General features: G+C 40.0%; 1 protein-coding gene across 4 annotated transcripts in view; it reads right to left on the reverse strand.

Moving 5' to 3' along the window:
- Nucleotides 1-16,842, reverse strand: part of APBA2 (amyloid beta precursor protein binding family A member 2) — a 97,131-nt gene that overhangs the window by 29,618 nt on the left and 50,671 nt on the right. For 3 of the 4 annotated variants that reach the window (XM_032195234.1, XM_032195237.1, XM_032195236.1), the window contains exons 2-4: nucleotides 12,550-13,556; nucleotides 2,057-2,137; nucleotides 697-733 (exon numbers count right to left, since the gene is read on the reverse strand). In XM_032195234.1, coding sequence (XP_032051125.1) covers nucleotides 697-733; nucleotides 2,057-2,137; nucleotides 12,550-13,518 — 1,087 coding nt within the window. In that variant the 5' untranslated portion in view covers nucleotides 13,519-13,556. Of the gene's footprint in view, nucleotides 1-696; nucleotides 734-2,056; nucleotides 2,138-12,549; nucleotides 13,557-15,382; nucleotides 15,461-16,842 lie in introns of those variants that run through there. The other variant, XM_032195235.1, reaches the window with a different exon arrangement.

Here is a 16,842-nt window from a genome sequence, read left to right on the forward strand (position 1 = left end):
TTTTCCTGTACAAAAACTCTTCAATCTCCCCTGCACTACTATTATTTATTTTCTGTTTGGAGAAAAATGTCAGTTTATTAAAGCAAGAAGGTGGACAGATAAAATGGGATTGTGCTGAACATTATCATTCCTTGACTGACAGACAATTGAAGAAAGGCATGAAATTGTTGTTCTGCTAAGCAGAAGAAAGTATGTGCCTTGTTTTCTTCATCTGGGATTACCATTTTTTTCTCAGCTCAGGAGATCCCCTCTGTTTGTTCCCTACAGCTGAGATTTCCAGAGTGCAATACAGGCATCAGTGCACAGTGATACAGGAGCAGCTCTGAACACTTGCATGTCTCCTTGCTCTGTACAAGGCAATGAAGAACAGGGTCCTCTACCTCCATAAATCTCTACCCTGCTGAGGCCTACTGTTTCCACCTTTTTACCTCCTTCCAGGTTTGTAGCTATCTCCATCCTCACCTCCTTTTTATCATCATAAATCCAGGCTCCCACTCCCACAGTTAGGGATAACAATGTTAAATACTTCCACATATAGTGTACTCTGAACAGAAATAGGCTTTAGTTGCTTATTTATTAAACTTGGAGTTGCTTTCTCTTTTGGTTTGACTTTTTTTAGAATTTTCATCTTTAAAATAAATTAAAGCATTTGCTTCCTTTTCATATTACCTTAATTCTGGATGATATAAAACTTACCATCAACAAAACTTGGAAATGAAGACACTTTCTTTGTCTGTTGAGAAATGAAAGCAATATGTGGTATAAATGTGACTAAGTCATTTTCACAAACTGAAGTCAATTCACATCATAAATAGTTAAAATAAATAAATTGTTAAAATGAATAAATTGTTAAAATAAATAAATAAATTTTCTGTGCATAACTTCTGCATAGCCATTATTTATCACAGTGAAACACATTACATCACAGTAAGTTACCCAACCTAACAGTTACATAGTGCTGGTTACCTGGAATCTCCTTCACAACACACAAAACAAATAAGGGATGTGTGTGAAGAAAATGAAAATGAGCCAGCAAATCAGTTGCCAAATGAGCAATAGAAACCACACAGATTACCACCAGATCACATTGCCTATTAATGATATCCCAAATTTACAACTGGAATATCTAACAGCATTTAGAAAGCAAGATTCTTGGTCTGTGAATAGAAAGAACTGTCCCTGATTGCGCTGCACCTCATCTCATGCTGCTGTCTGTACTCTCAATACACAGATCGAGTCCTTCCATTTGCTTGCCTTATGCCAGCCTCCTCAGGCATTGCTGTTCCCTGGAAAGGGGCTGATTTCTCCATTATAGCAAAAGGCTTCAGAAATGTGCCTCCTCATTAACGGAACAGGCTACAGGCTAAATTTGTTGTATGTTTGTGAGATAACAGACTTCTGCTTTTAAGTCTGAATTCCATTTCATTGTGTCTAGCCTCGAGCATAACCTCCTTCTGCATTCTTAGATGTCGTCTGTGCTCCAGTCTTCAGTGACAAGAGCAGGTCTGCCTATCACTGCGTCTTTTTCACAGCTGACTGAGCAGGGACACATCTTACCACAGAGGGCATTCAAAAAGCTGTGAATCATTTGAGCTCTCGGCACTGAATGAGGTGCTTGATATTAGGGATTATTTAAAGAGAACTGTGAAAATTAAGCAGTCCTTTGGTTTCAAAGACTGACGTTTTGGAGAGAAAGAAAACAAGTAGAAGCCAATTTCTTTTTCATGCTGCTTTTGCTCTCCAATAATCCAAAAATAGAATTTCTGAAATGTTCTCCATCTTCTTTATGTCATCAGAAAATTTTAGACTTGAGTACACGCTGTGGACAGTTACACAGAATGAATATGGCAGCGACTGATTCATGGCTATGGTTCACAGACTATTCAGAATACACAGTCAAGGAATTTATCATCAGTTCAGGAAAAGGACCAGGCTCTAGAAACAGACTCTAGATACGTGTGCATGAGAGGGAGAAAGCTGACAATTCAATCCCTGCTGTTCCTCATGGTAGCCTGAGGACAGGAAGATAGGTGGCAGAATGGCCTAAGGCACCTACCTCGGGCGTATTATTATTATCAGCTGGGCCGTTGAGGTCAGAACGCTGTTGTTTCCTTGGCTGCTCTAAACCATTGCACATCTGTGAGAGAAGAGAGAAAGGGTTTCAAAGCCTTTTGCCTTCTGAAAAGCTTGAAAATGAAGAGATTTCAGTGGAAGTGAATGATGCAAGGATAGTCAGAAAAATTTTCACCAGAAATGCTATTACAACTGAATAAATTCAAAAAAATGTATGTTCAGATTTCAACCAAAAGTTTTGTTGGGGAAAGATTACATTCAGAAAAAAATAATAAAATCCATAAAGCTTTAACATATGAAACTGTATTTAGCATTTTCTCTATTATTTTATGAAAAGCAGTCATTTGTCATGAAGCTGTTCTGTGTAGTTATTTATATGCAATCCATTTTCATTATTGATACTGAGGTACCATAACATGATACAGTAGTTGAAATTTCCTATTTAAATGTAACAAATATGAGATTCCCATTAAAATGTTAGGCTCTTTAATTATAATAAAAGATCTAGTTGGATGTAAATAATGCATTTCAATTATCATTAAGCAGCAGTGACACTACTGATTTAAATTAAGTCAATGATTTTATTTCAATGTAAATATTTCATGCAAAATTAAACTAAATACTGAAGTGTTCAAGTTGTTTACAAAGCAAAGTCAGAATTTTAAAACGTGTTTATGCGCAGTACTGGACAAAATTTCACCTTTAGAAATCTTGAAAGCCAAGCAGATTTGTGCACACGTTCTTTTATGGTTTAGGACGTCATTTTCCTTTTTTCTCAGTTTCCCCATTATGTATTAGAGTGCCTGAATACCACTGTCGCTGTAAAGCTCCACATATAAAAATCTGTATCAACAATTATGTAAATGGAAAACACTGAGCCAGAATTATTTCAAAGGATCAGCATGAAAGTTACCCATGAACATAATTCCTTGTCTTCTGACTTTCAAATGTAATATGTAGCTGTAGATCAAAGAAAGTCTGCGTGTTCATCTCTAGGCAAATTATTCCCTATGAGCTATGTTTAGTCAGCTGAAAAAATGGTGCTACTGAAGCTGGCATATTAGAGCTCTTAGTTCAGTAATGCTAGTGCTCAGGTAAGACAATATACACGAGGCAAAAATCCACCCAAACAGTAAGCACAATTTTAGGAAAAAGAATAATACCTGAGACAGACTGAGAATACCTGAGCACCAAGATGTGGGGAACAGGGCTACTGCCCTGTCTAGAGACCTGTAGTAGCTAGGAAACTCATTGTATCCCTGCGTGTGTGTAAACGCTGTTATGTTTGAGACAAGACAAATCTAATTATATTTCATGGCTAAAATAATATGAAGCAATATGTGTTGCTGCGCAGTGGAATGCATTAATGAATACAGGTAAACAAATACCCAAAGGGCTTTCATAATGAAAAGTGTAATAATCACACATTATTCCCTAAAATACTAGGATTAGATCAAGTATGCTTTAAGCAGGGAACATGACATGGCCATAATGAAGATACATTAAACTGCAAAGAGAGTGACAGCAAATAAATTAGCTCCAGTATGTACAACAGAATTTTAATACTTTTAAAGCTCTGTCAGTTCTGATTACCACACACTTGACTGAACTGACAGTGCACCTGCAGATCAAGAAAGAATTGGTTGGCTGGTTTAGCAACATACCATGGAGGCTGTAAAACAACATTATTGAAACATGTCTGTCACAAATCTTAAATGGAGAAGGACTTATTCAGCTCTGGGAAACATAATAACAATTACGCTCTTTGATGATAGTTGCAAACATAGTTCCATATAATCTTAATGTGAAATAGCAAGAAATACAAGGATGACATTTCATTTTTGAATTCCAATTTTAAAGCTTTTAGGAATATAAATAAGCCCTTCTTGTTGACTGTTTCCCAGCCACATACGCAGCGTACATGCTGTCACTGTATGTTAGCCGGGTTCCAAAGAAAAGGCTGTGCAGAATCCACGATGATTCGGGATCCATCACATCACCTCTACACAAAACATAATCAATGTTTCTTACTATTTGGTGTTTGTATATGAAGGCCATCTATTTTTCTCACTGTTTCTTCTATGTGCTTAGGAACCCCAGACTAATTAGGCAGAATCTCAGGTACGAACAATTTGTCTGTTCCTTTTATGCACATCTGTGCACCCAGCACATTCTGTCTGCAGCTCATCTATGAGTACTTTGTTCTCTAAAAGTGTTCTGGTGGGGGGGGTGTCACTGCGAGCATTTCCTCAAAACAAAGCTGAGTGTCCTACCACAGCCTTGAGACCCTCTCAGCGTTGGATTGTTGGGCTCTCTGTGTCCCTGCATCAGTGGCATGAAACACCGCGCAGTCAGTACTGGGAGCCTGTCTGAGACTTTCTGTGCTCAACATATTCCTTCAAATATGTGAGCTGTTATGATGAGCCTTTACAAACCGAGGGCTAAGATTTTCATTCTAAGGAAATGTTTGCTTACATGGTATTCCAAAAGGAAAAAAAATGACAGGGAGCAGGGCTTCCCTTTCTCTCCGTAAGAGGCACAGTGTTTGATGACTTGTATGTCAAAGGAGAGAGCAACGCAGGGTAGGCATGTTTGTATCTCCCATACGCAGGTACAAAGCATGCAGTCTTTGTACAGAAGGAGCTGCTTCTAGGCCAAGGATGAAGGAACCTTGGAGCTTCTTTAAGGAATCCTTTTTAGAAAGCATCAGTTCTGCTATTTACTGTGGGCTGGAAGCTGTTTCATGCTCCCAGGAGATCTGACCACTGTCAGATAAATTACCATAATCGATACTTGCTTTCTTTAGGTTTCTTACAGAATTGCCAGTTAATGTTACAATAGCTTGAAAAGCACATTTGAGGGAAATAGTTGTAAGGTTTTATAAAGACTTATCCCCTGATTTACAGCTTAGAATAGGACCTAAAGCTAAACTAGAAATCCAGGATCTACTGCCCCCTAACACATAGGTAACGTCATGTTAAGAGTCTTATCCTACAAGTGGACAGATTCTGCAAAGCAAAGATTTGGGATTCTTTTATGTAGGCAGGTGCTTTAAATAAACATCCCAGTTTGTCTTCAACACAGTTTGAGATTCTGAGTGTGAAGATGATTATTTTCGTTACCAGAACGTCGGCATATGCAGACATCGTGTTGAGAGAGCTATAGCAGAGAATTCTTCAGGAATTCAGCCTATGTTTTAAACATTTCTGCACACAAAACAATCTAAAAATGAAAGCATGTTGTACTGGATGTCCATGGCCAGGTTTTGGTAGTGGGGCTGCAGGCGTGGCCTCTGTGGCATGAGGTCTGGGCTGCCCCATGGTAGCTTCCCAGTGACCCACGGCAGGACACAGCTGAGCCACGCAGCCAAGACAGGGGCACCTCTGTGAAAAGGTGTTTAAGAAAGCAGCTGGGTGGGCACTATGCAGGTGGCCAAGGTCAATCCATCACAGGACGCTCCAGGAGTCTGTCCCAGGAACCACCCTTCACCTCCTGCTGTTCAATGACAAAATCCCTCAAATGTGAGCCCGTGCATTTTGCAGACACATGACCAGTCTCCTGGTCATGGCAGTCTGTTTTAGTCTAGAAAGTCATGCATTTTTAGCTGGATGTAATGGTTTACTTCAGAGCTAATAAATATCCCACCTCCACTGTACAACTTGTTTAGCACCACGTGCAGCTTTAGACTTATCTCACCTAACTTTTCTGCTGGTAGTGTTCAAATCATTTGAGTACTGGATGATTTTACACCATGCAACATCCTGTGTTTTCATACACATATACACAGTGATACTGTACTGTAAACATGAAAGCATACTCTTCGATGGGAGGACACTCACTACCAATATAAGTAAGGTGCTTCTTTCTATTTGGCATTTGTAGAAAAGGACCTCTATGAATTTGCCCTATACAGAGTTGCTTTGCTTGTGGAAATAAATATACATGGTATCTTCACTCTCAAACCCTCAAAATGTAACACTACATGCTATCCTTGAGCAAGATCTGTTCCAAAAAAATGGTGAGATACTGTTTTTCCCCTTTCATTGTCAGTAACCACCACACAGAGCCTGAACAGGAGATGCCCAAGCCCTACCAAGACATTAATGGTGTAGTGTTCTTAACAGCGATGCCCGGGGGGCAAGTACCAAACCAGTGTCCAGCATTATGTGACAGAACACGAGGCAGCCAAAAATGCCATCTTTAGGCTAAGAGGAAAACCAGACTCCACTTATTGGAGGTCACAAAAGCACACGGTGCAGAAACCAGCCTGCAGTTGGCTCCTGGCTGATGGCTGGGCTGGGCCTGGGCCTCCCTCGTCAGCCACCTGCAGGGCCCCTCCTGCCGGCTGGGCCCTTTAGGGGTGGCTCTCCCACAGGGCAGCCTCCCTTGGCTCTGGGGATGGTGGAGGGGTTGTGGGACTGGCTCTGAGCACCTCAGTTGCTTACTGCACCACATGCTGTTTGGGTGTTCAGTGAGAAGCTCACCTCAGCGACATGGCCTGCCTCGGAGCTGCAACCTGGGACCCCGAAGGCTGTGGTGGTGCTCAGTGCTGATGAAGCACCTGCCTGCTGGAGGACTTGCTCTGCTGGAAACCACCAGGTTTGTCTCTCTTTGCTAACTTATTTAGAGGAATAAGTTGTCTGAGAGAGGAGCAAAAGATAACTTTTTAAAAAACTGATCAAACTTTTGGTAAAGAGCTGATAAGCAAGCACACAGTGTGGCACAGAGGTAAAGCTTTATTACTGTGTTGTAACCCTCTGAGTAATTAGGCTTGGGAGACGTCAGCCAATCTCTTCCCTAGCAATGCTGGTTAAACACTGCATCAAGTGATGTGTGCAGAAACTGATCTACCTGCTTATGGGTGTTGAAACTCATCCTGGAGACTTATTTGCTTCTCAGAAAATAAATGTGTTGTGGTAGGTTCCAGTGGGTGCCTTGTTTGTTATGGTGTCTATTGCATGAGCAAACCAACAGATCTAACGAAGGTTTTCATCTGATTTGTTGTCTCTCTGGAACAAAGGTGAAGCAGATGGATATTATTATGTATGTCACTTAAAGACAAGATTTCAGCTTCTAACTTCAACTTCATGACTCCTGGCGTTGGTTCCTGAAGACAATTTATCATTGGGTTGTGTTTTCTCCTGAAGCTTAAATGCTACTGTGTCTATAGAAACTCACCAACATGCAACTAAAATCTCCTTTTGAATTAGGGAGGGCTAACCTAGTCATAAGTCTATCATGGTGCTACTATTCCTATGAAACTACCTGACTGAAGTGAATTCACTTAGTAGATGCTGCTGTTTAGTGGGAATGGCTTACTACACCTTTACTGAGCTGCTATTTTAGTTAACACAGCATCAGAAATGCATAGTTACTGGTAGGTGCAATTTGACCCAGTGTGATACTGCCACAAAGATTGAATCTGAATGAGACTGTTCTTGGCTATCTGAAGGATTTCTGGTTTGGATCACAGGGGGAAAAAGGTTATGAGCATTTGTTAGGTTCTCAAATGTTTGCTTGTTAACTGAAAGTAAAGAATGAGAAATCGGAAGCAATAGAATTCACATGTCACAGGCTGCTTAGCTAAAAAGTGGACTTCCCTTTAGGGCACTCATTAAAGGTGATAATAGCGAATTCCTGTTTCTGCAAAAGGGTGTAAGTGAAAGTATGGTGTTGGTGCTGTTGGTTTATTGTCTTTTACGTTGAGGGAATTAGATGTGTTTGATTATTGTAGGAGAGAGTAAGCCTACTTAGGAGTCTGCAGTTTGGAAATGAAGAATGAAAGGCTCCAACATGTTCAAGTGTTGGAGTCCCACAGTCACCTTCAGTTCCTACTCATCAGAAGTAGCTGTCAGGCCATGCTAATGGCAGTATTTATAAGTGTGACTGTAGCTGGCATGAACAGAGTAAAATCTGCCACATGTGAGGCTCTAATAAGGTTAATTATTTGAGTTCCATTAGTGCAAGAGACATCTTCCATCAGGATTATCTGCTGCTGCCTAGTGTTTTGCTAACCTCCGTCTTGACTACTTCTACCATTCTTTAAGAATGCTGAGTGTATGGAGGCAGTATTAAAGGGAAGCTGAAGTGTATTTAGTGTTAGTAAAATAGCAGGCAATGCCATTGTTCTGTACAGACGTCTTACAGCTGCAGTAGATCCAACTACTGTCTGGGAGCAGAGGATGGGCCTGGGTGACTGCCCCATGCCACAGTATGTTCTGGGAAGGAAGATGGCCAGGACAACTTACAGTGAAATGATCTGGCGATGAGCTTCTCATGGTTCAAGCTTTGGTTTAGGCCAGTTTCTTGTATTTTGCATTTCACAAGCACTCATCTGTTATCAGAGACTACCCATGTTCCCCCAAGTAAACCTGTTCCTGTTGATTATTGGTGTGCCAAAACAACAATATTCTACTTAAATTTGAAGCTCCGCAAATAAAATAGTATTCAAAACAGGTGGGGGAAAAAAACCTTCCAAGTTCACAGCAACTAAACTACTTTTGCCCAGAAACAGTGCATCAGTTTAAGGCTTCAGGTCATGCTGCATACTGTGAAAACTTCAGGTCATGCTGCATCCTAGGATCGGTTGAATGAGCCACTTATTTCCTTTCCCTTCTTCCCCCACCAAAGATGTACCTAAGTCAATTAAGTAATGTTTTTTCTCGTAAAGACTCACTTCAGGAGAAATCTGTGTCAGTAGGATGCCTGACTATACTTCCTGTGTTAGAAATAAAGCACAAAATGAAATTATAATCAAAAAGAACCTTTGAGTGTCAGGTACATTAACAATTGGGTCAGTCTGAGGTGACTAAGATGTCAAATGTTGAGGGGAAGGGGGAACTTCCTGGCTTGAGCAAGTAAAGTTTGTGGTTAGTCAGACAAATGCTTAAAATACTTAGTTTCAAGGTCATAACTGTGAACATTGAAAACCTGCAAGAAACAGAAGTTGTACTAAGCAGTAAGAGCAAAAATACACTTAATGTATCCTGGGTTTCCCCTCTGGATTCTCTAGTGCAGATCCTCTTCTGCACTTTCTTGGAAGTATTTACAAACAAAGGCTTATACTTACAAGCTCATATATCCCCAAAGTTTTCATATAGTAAATAGGACGCATACAGTAAATAAAATGCTTAGAAACTTTGTTTTTCAAGTCTCTAGATTGGTGGCTCTTCTTTGGAATTCCCCTGGTGATTAGCTGCTGAAAAAAGCAAGCTTACCTACTAGAACCTTTAAAATAGCATTTTTCAACTGGTTATTGAGCATTTGATATGCAAGACTATTAGCACTTATCCTGGACTATGAATTAATAACTATATATTACTTGAAGGTATGCTGTAAAAACAAAACAAACAAAAAAAAAATCCTTTTCCAGTAACATTAACTGATACAGAACTGAACCTAACCTAAAATTGTATACACCAGTATTACCTGCTGAGAGAATATACCAGGAAAGCAAAAGACAGGAGCAGAAACTTTAAAGCTAAGGGCACTGCAATATGTGCATAAAAGCACAAAATGCATATTTCTTTTTGCTTATTGATTATATATGCTCTAACATTCATGTAGCATTTTGGTTTAAATCAATAGCATCCAAATCTACACTTGGAGGGTTGGGGCACTAGTGTTCCAAGAACAGTACATAGGCTTCTGTGTCATCCCCCTTGCTATTATATTTTGTGATACACGCTTATAAGAACGTATGCATTTGAATAAGGCAAGGAAACCAAGGTCTTCTAGGCAGGCAAATTCTCTGCTAACAAGATCGGCATGCAAATCTACTGACAATGGCTTTGAGGCTTTCTCCTTTTACTCTGTATGAACTTTAATTATTGTAATTAAGATCATTACTATATTGCTTTCACAAATGAGACCTTCATCTAAAAAGTACACTAAATACATCCATCCCTTACACGTTTTATAGTAAATATTAAAAGAATTGAATTCCCCAGAAGAAAAACAGAAAAGCCACTGTACTTAAAATTCTGTGAGGTCTGGTACCTGTGCTAAAGGTCCAGCAAATCCTCGTGGTAAGGATATCTAATGAACTATTAAGTACAAAATTCATATTGGAAGAAAAGGGTTCTGTACTTTAATGGCCTCACAACTACCCAGACTTTTAGTTAAAGCTGAGGATGAGCAACCTGCAGCAGTTGAACAGAACACAGTAAAGTAGAACAAGGCCAGTCTTATGACAAACAAATTCAAGTAATACTTGCTAAGGATTACCTTACTTTTAAATCTTTGCTTTATAGTCCTGAGGACATGGGAAGTCCCCTTGCTTTTTCCATTCACGAGTCTCTGTATGTCCTTAAGAAATGCTGCTTCCTGCCTTCATGACTTGCAGGCCTACATGTCCCTGTCACCAGTGAGGACAGCAGCTGTGAGCTGTCTCCTTTAGTGCAAATTAAAAGGAGGTGTGGTCACTCAGTTTGCCTATCCCTTCATGCTGAGCTAAATGGATACCCGTACTGCCATCTCTCTGCATGAGAAATTTTCCTCTTTCTTGTATCTGAAGAAAAGTGAAATATTGTGTATTGCTTAATGCCCTATCCATTAGACAATAGTTTTGTGGTTTCTACGAAGACTGATTGTGGAAATCCAATGGCTACGTGCCAGTGTCTACCAATTGCAACAGCACTTTCTCCTTTATTAAAAAGGATTAAGGCATTGGCCCACGACTGACTGGAAATAACACTTAGACCTCAGACAGGCAGCTCAGTAATACTTGGGTCGCTTTGTTTATTTTCATAGCCGTGGCAGTTGTATCAATATGCTGCTGCTGTAAAACCACCAGTTGTTGAAGACTGATGAGAATAATAAAAGTACAATGCAATTCAGCTCAACCTCTGCAAAGTAATCTCTGAAAGCATGCAAAAAGATGTTGAAATGAAAGCCTGTTTTGAATTCTGTTTTGAACTGGCAATTATTGCAGATGAAAAAAAAAAAAGTATTCCTATGCAACCACATAGAAGAATTCACTACCTAAGTCCCTTACTCAGGAATAGCTCTTCTTACAAACCGGCAGCTTACAAGCAGCAATGGTCCCTGTGGCAGCTACTGGTGTGCTGTGTCAGAAAGCTGCTTCACTAATCCCAAAAAGGCTAACTGGACTTCTCTGTTCATAGTCAATGAATAGGAACAACTCAAGCAAATCAAGATCATCAACCCTTAATCAAGCAAGCTAGCACTTTAATGATGGCAGTAAGCCACTGAGTATATTAAGTTATGCAGTTTGGTTCTAATTATACTTTGAAAATAGAACACAGAAGGGAATACTTAAAACTTGCTGTAGATATGGGAAATCTGTGAAAATACCCCCCCTTAAGGTTTTTTGTTCATTATAATAAAGGCTGACCTGTTTCATCAGCAGATATTTAGACATTTGATTTCCTTTTTCTGTTTGTCAGATGAACTGACATATTTTAATGTCTGTTTTTATGGAATATTCTAAGATAAACTGTTTCATTAACCATGAGGCACTGACAATACTATGATTTTTCTATAGTGATAACTTCATTGAAGCAGAAGCATTAAATTTATACCTCTGAAGCTTAATGAAGTCTTTTAATTAAAGATAAGGCAAAATAACCCACTTATCTTAATACATATTTAGATGACAGACTTGTAATGTTTTACCTCTTAGGCAGATTTCTGTTCAGTATAGAAAATAGTATTCATCTGCATTTAGCTTCAGAATAAGTGAACTTTGCTTACGTGTAGTCAGAGAGGTGAAAAGTCAAAGCTTCAAGCTTTTTCAAGCAGAATTTTGTCTTTCTATAAAGAAGTATCTTCTATTTTTGTTTTTTAAAAGAAAGAAAACCTCACACCTCTGCTCTATAAAAGCTTGAGCTCCATTCCCAAATTTGTTTTCTGAGACTCAACAGTAGAACAAGAAAAGAGCATGCATGGTTTAATCAACATCTCTACACCATTGTGTTAAAACTGCTTAACAGCATTTTCAGTACAAGAAAAGTTTCTTGTCAAGGTATTGCCAAAAACACAGCAACATGTAAGCATTTCTTGCAGTTGGTTTTAATATATGCAGCACCTACTGTTGGTTTGTTCTATTGAAAACAAAAGAAATTAAGGCCAATTGGTCACTAAGGTAGTGGAAGAGGAGCCCTTAACGGGGGGTGGAATCTCAACTGTTTCAGTGCTGACCCTCAGTTTTAAGGGCACATCCAGTATGTCACTACAGAATTACAAAACAGCATCAATAAAGAATTTTGTCCTGTGGATCTAGAATACCTTGTTTTACGTAGTTCTCTATTTCTGTGTAAAACCTCTTTTCCAGTTCTTTGCCTCAATTGACTACACTAAGCAAATGTTTCTAAGCATGCAAAGTAGTTACGTAGTTTGAATGCAATGCAGAGTAAGAAGTAAAGCGTACTGTTCTCTAGTTCTGTTTGGAATAGATAACTGACAGAACAGGTGCATAACGCCTCTGCCAATCTGGATGAAAAGAGAACCTCATACCTGCTCTTGTGGCCACTTCGGTCTGTCCTCTGGGGTTCTTGACTTGGCTTTAAAACCTCTAGGCACATCTCCACTCTGCTTAGAGGCAGATGGGATATTCAGTGATTTTGGCCTCCCCTCATGCCTGTTAGCACTGTGAACAGCTTCTCCCTTTGAACAAGTCTCTTTATAGTCATGTGCCATGTTTTCAGTCCCAGTGTGCTCTGGACTCATTTCTGTTGTACTGTTAATGCTGCTCATGCTCATACTCATTTTGATTTCTGCTACAATCTGGTCAATGTCCTCTTCCTGCTCTTCTAGCTCTGCATCCTCTTTCCTAGAATGGTATGGTGATATACCCTGTGAGTTTCCATTAGCCTCTGCTGGGTAATAGTCCGGATAGCCACCTTCACTTTGACAGTACTGTATGTTCTCTTCTTGGTCTTGTATCTCCAAAGATGATGCTTCATCCTCCAAAACCTGGATGCCATTGTCTTGACCTTCCTGCCACTCTTGCCTGTCTGTCACCTCAGTTTCATCTTGGTGCTGAATTTTACCTTCAGACCACTCTTCTACAGCTTCCTGACATTCATCTGTTTCAACAGTGTGTTCCTCATGTGGAACATATTCTTCTCCATTGCAGTCCATTCCTTCCAGGTAACTGTCATCCTCCGGACAGTATCTAATGTAGTATGTAATCCCCTCTTCTTCCTCTGGCAAGCCTTCATCATAGTCCTCCTCCTCAGAGGTGTTATTCACATAGTCAGAGCTGGAGTCACCATCTCCGCTATGATCGTTGCACTCATGTTCCACAGGTGTAGGACTACCTTGTCTGACAGTTGCTAGTTCTGCCTCCTTTGCTGCATAATCTTCAATAGGAAGATCACTTTCCTCGCTTTCAGGCTCCCTGTTGTGAGATGAAGTAGGGCAAGCTCTCACTCTGTGATCCAGCATGCTGGCTGCAGTGCTTTGACGCTTCCTGTTTGCCATAGCCAACTCCTTATATGACAATCATTTCTATGCGATTACTGTAGGGAAGATGGAAAAACATGTTCAGGAAAAGGTCACCAGCAGAGATCAGTGATAATGGGAAACAGCAAGTCATGGATTAAAATGGTAAGAAGGATGTATTTGTAGATACTTATACCAGATTCACATACACCTAACTACTAAAATGCTCATGTTATAGAACTGTGAAATCCAAGTAATAACTTGCACACTGACAGAAACAGATAATGAGAAGGTTCTGCACTTATTCTAAACATATTCTAGTGTACGGTCTCTTTTGTCCATTTGACAGAAAATTAATCTTAAACCTTGAAATTAGTTTTCCATATTTATTTTTTTTGCCAGTAAGGGGTCACACTTTGATCACTATACAGTAAACAGTAGCCACTTTCAATTTTCAGCTCAGGCATGTCTTTAACATGTACTGACAAAATACACTTAGCATCTGACCCTCTCTTACCAAAACTACAGGAAGACAATGCCATAAGCGACAGCCCAATTAATAGACATTCAAGTATAATATGCTCCTATTATATTATTAAAAATGAATCATTCACTGGTTTATCAGCTCTAATTAGCTGGATGTCATTAAGTATCTCCCATTGTTAAACCAAATATAGGTTTTCAAACAATTTAACTTGTACTCTGGAAAAAAAGACATTTACAATAAAAGCTCAATTGTTGACACTAAACACTTGTTGCATTAAACTACACATTTTTTGTCTAAATAGTGGTTTCCAAATAGTTCAGTCTTTTCTGATACAGTTCACATAATCTAAAGAGAATAGTCAATTCTATGCAAGCTTGACAACTGTAATCTGCTGTGTTTGATTTGGATGTGGGAAACATTTTCAGTATGTTTTTTCTATGTTTTATTGCTGTGTACTTACCAGTGTGACCTATAGACACTTAACCAGGATTATCTGAACTCACAAACATGCTTGACATATACCACACAACAACAGCAGTTTTTACGATATGCATACAACAAATGCATGTCAGCCAACCACATGATAACTTTAATCATAGGCCTTAGGTGCACAGCAATAAAAATGGCAAAGAAAGATGGGCTGTGTAGAGATGAATTTCCTAGGCATTACAAAGTTGTCAAAAACAGTTTGTCACTATGACCTCAAACCTCATAGATACCCCTGCAGAATTTCAGATACCACAAGGAACACCCCAAACCTTGGTTTCTGACAAGTCTAGGAAGCTGATGCATCTGTGGCTGAGTGGCATGTGGCAAATCTGAGATGTCCCTAAAAGAGGGAATCTGGATGAGAGGCATCCAGGTCCCAGGAGAAGATGGGGTGTGTGTATAGCAGAAGGGAAGCTGGTAGAGTACATGGTATATCAGAAGGGAAGCTTTAAATGAAAAACAAATCAGAAAAGGGGAGGTAGAACTTGATTACTTGAGCCTTTTCACTATTAAAAGAGCTAGTGGACTTCTAAGGCTTTCTCAGTATGATCTGTATACCCACAATTACCCCTCTAAACTCACTATCAGTTCTTTCTTAGGAGTCAATAATAAACAACTCAGAAGTAGAACACCAGGTCATCTGTCCACTAGTGTTGCTTCTGATTTAGTAATTCTAACTACTGCAAACTAAGGAAGCTTCTATACTGTGACTGCAGGATAAAGAAAACTCCCCTTACTTTGGATTGAAGCAGCAATCGACCCACAACACTGCAGAGCTCTCTACAGGCTGCGAAAAAGCAGCCCACAGGCAAGAAAATCTCCCTGGGCATTGCTCGAGCAGTTTCAGGACTTGATACTTAAGTGGTATCACTGCAGTGATATCATCTTACAAATTCTAGGAACTAAATGTTCACAAGTGTTACTTACCTGCAAGGAAAGCTGCATGCTATCAGTTGTACACCAGTACACATCACAGGAAGCCGTTTGTGCTCAGAGCCAAAAGCCAGCTGTTAGACAGGGCATGAGGCTGGAAAGGGAGCGATGGATGAGTGGCAGCTACAGCGGCTGTGGGAAATGACCAGGTTAGGGGCTCAGAGGGCTGGAAGAAAATGTTTTTCTGGGCAGAGCTAATGACTGCAGCTGCAGCTCTCCCCCAGCAGCAGCATGCAGAAGTGCAACATAGGTGCTAGGGGAGGGAGTATGGAAACTTCAAATAATGGCATGCTGGATATATTTTAGGGCACAGATGGTAACAAGAAATAGAGAAAGGAATTCCCCTCAAGTGTCTTCAGCACTGTCCGATCAGCCACAGGAATCTGGCTGTGCAGTTAATTCAGTCTGTCTAAGGCCATGGCTGAAAGCAGTGCTCTACCCCAGTATGCTGAAATTGAGGCACCTGTTCCCAATTAAGGTAAAGTGAAGTCTGATCTCCCTCAGTAAGAGGCAAGGTTGACCTTAGTGGCATAGAAACTGAACTTACAAGGCTATCTGTGTGCAACAATTACAGTCCTAGTTGGCCTCTTTACCTTTGCCACCTTCCAAGCCAGGCACGCTACATTTAAGAAACTGAGTACTGACCACATTTAAAAATAAAAACAATCTATTTTTCTGTGCTTCTGACTTGCTGACAATGTGCACTGATCATAGCATCCTAACCTACAAGAAATGTAGCTTCCACAGCTGTACTGATGCATCTGAGCTAGTAAACAGTTCTCATACCCAAAACTGTGTGAGGATTGCTCTTGGAGAGATCTGCTCTCTGGGCAAGGTGCTCCATGTGTATTTTGTCAAGGGGACAGCTGTACTTTAACTCAAATATTAGAACAGCCAAAGTAGTCTACTTTTCTACCACTGTTTCAAAATACCTCTCAGACCTCTCAGGCTTTCTAGAAAAATACTTCAATATTACATTAGGTTTAGCATAACCTGAATCCTTTAACATCTAACACTGCCCTAGGCTTTCTCTATGTTGCCTCATGTCACACACTCCTAGGTCCTGAGGGCCCCAGGTTGGAACAATATTCTCCCCTACAGGCTGAGCTGTTAGTCTATCTGCGGATGACAGCTAACTGAACTCAGTGCAAATAAAGGAATATGGATTTCTTGTGAAAAAATACTAGGTACCAAACTTTTACCAAGCATTCTGCTCTTCAGTCTGGAGTGCAGAAGCCTTTTGAATCCCCCTACTGCAGACATTCATACTTCTAATTTTCTACAGAAGCCTATGGTGTGAGAAGGTTATGTAGTATTATGTAATATTCACTTATCAGATACCAAGATTGTTCTTCTCACAGGAGAAAATACTGGATTTCTATCTATTTCAATGCCTTCTGAAGTTGAAAAGATAGGAGTCATGGTAGTTTGCTGGACCCAGAGGAACTTCAGGA

The sequence above is a fragment of the Aythya fuligula genome, chromosome 11 (assembly GCF_009819795.1).
Source record: "Aythya fuligula isolate bAytFul2 chromosome 11, bAytFul2.pri, whole genome shotgun sequence".
Taxonomy (NCBI): Eukaryota; Metazoa; Chordata; class Aves; order Anseriformes; family Anatidae; genus Aythya; species Aythya fuligula.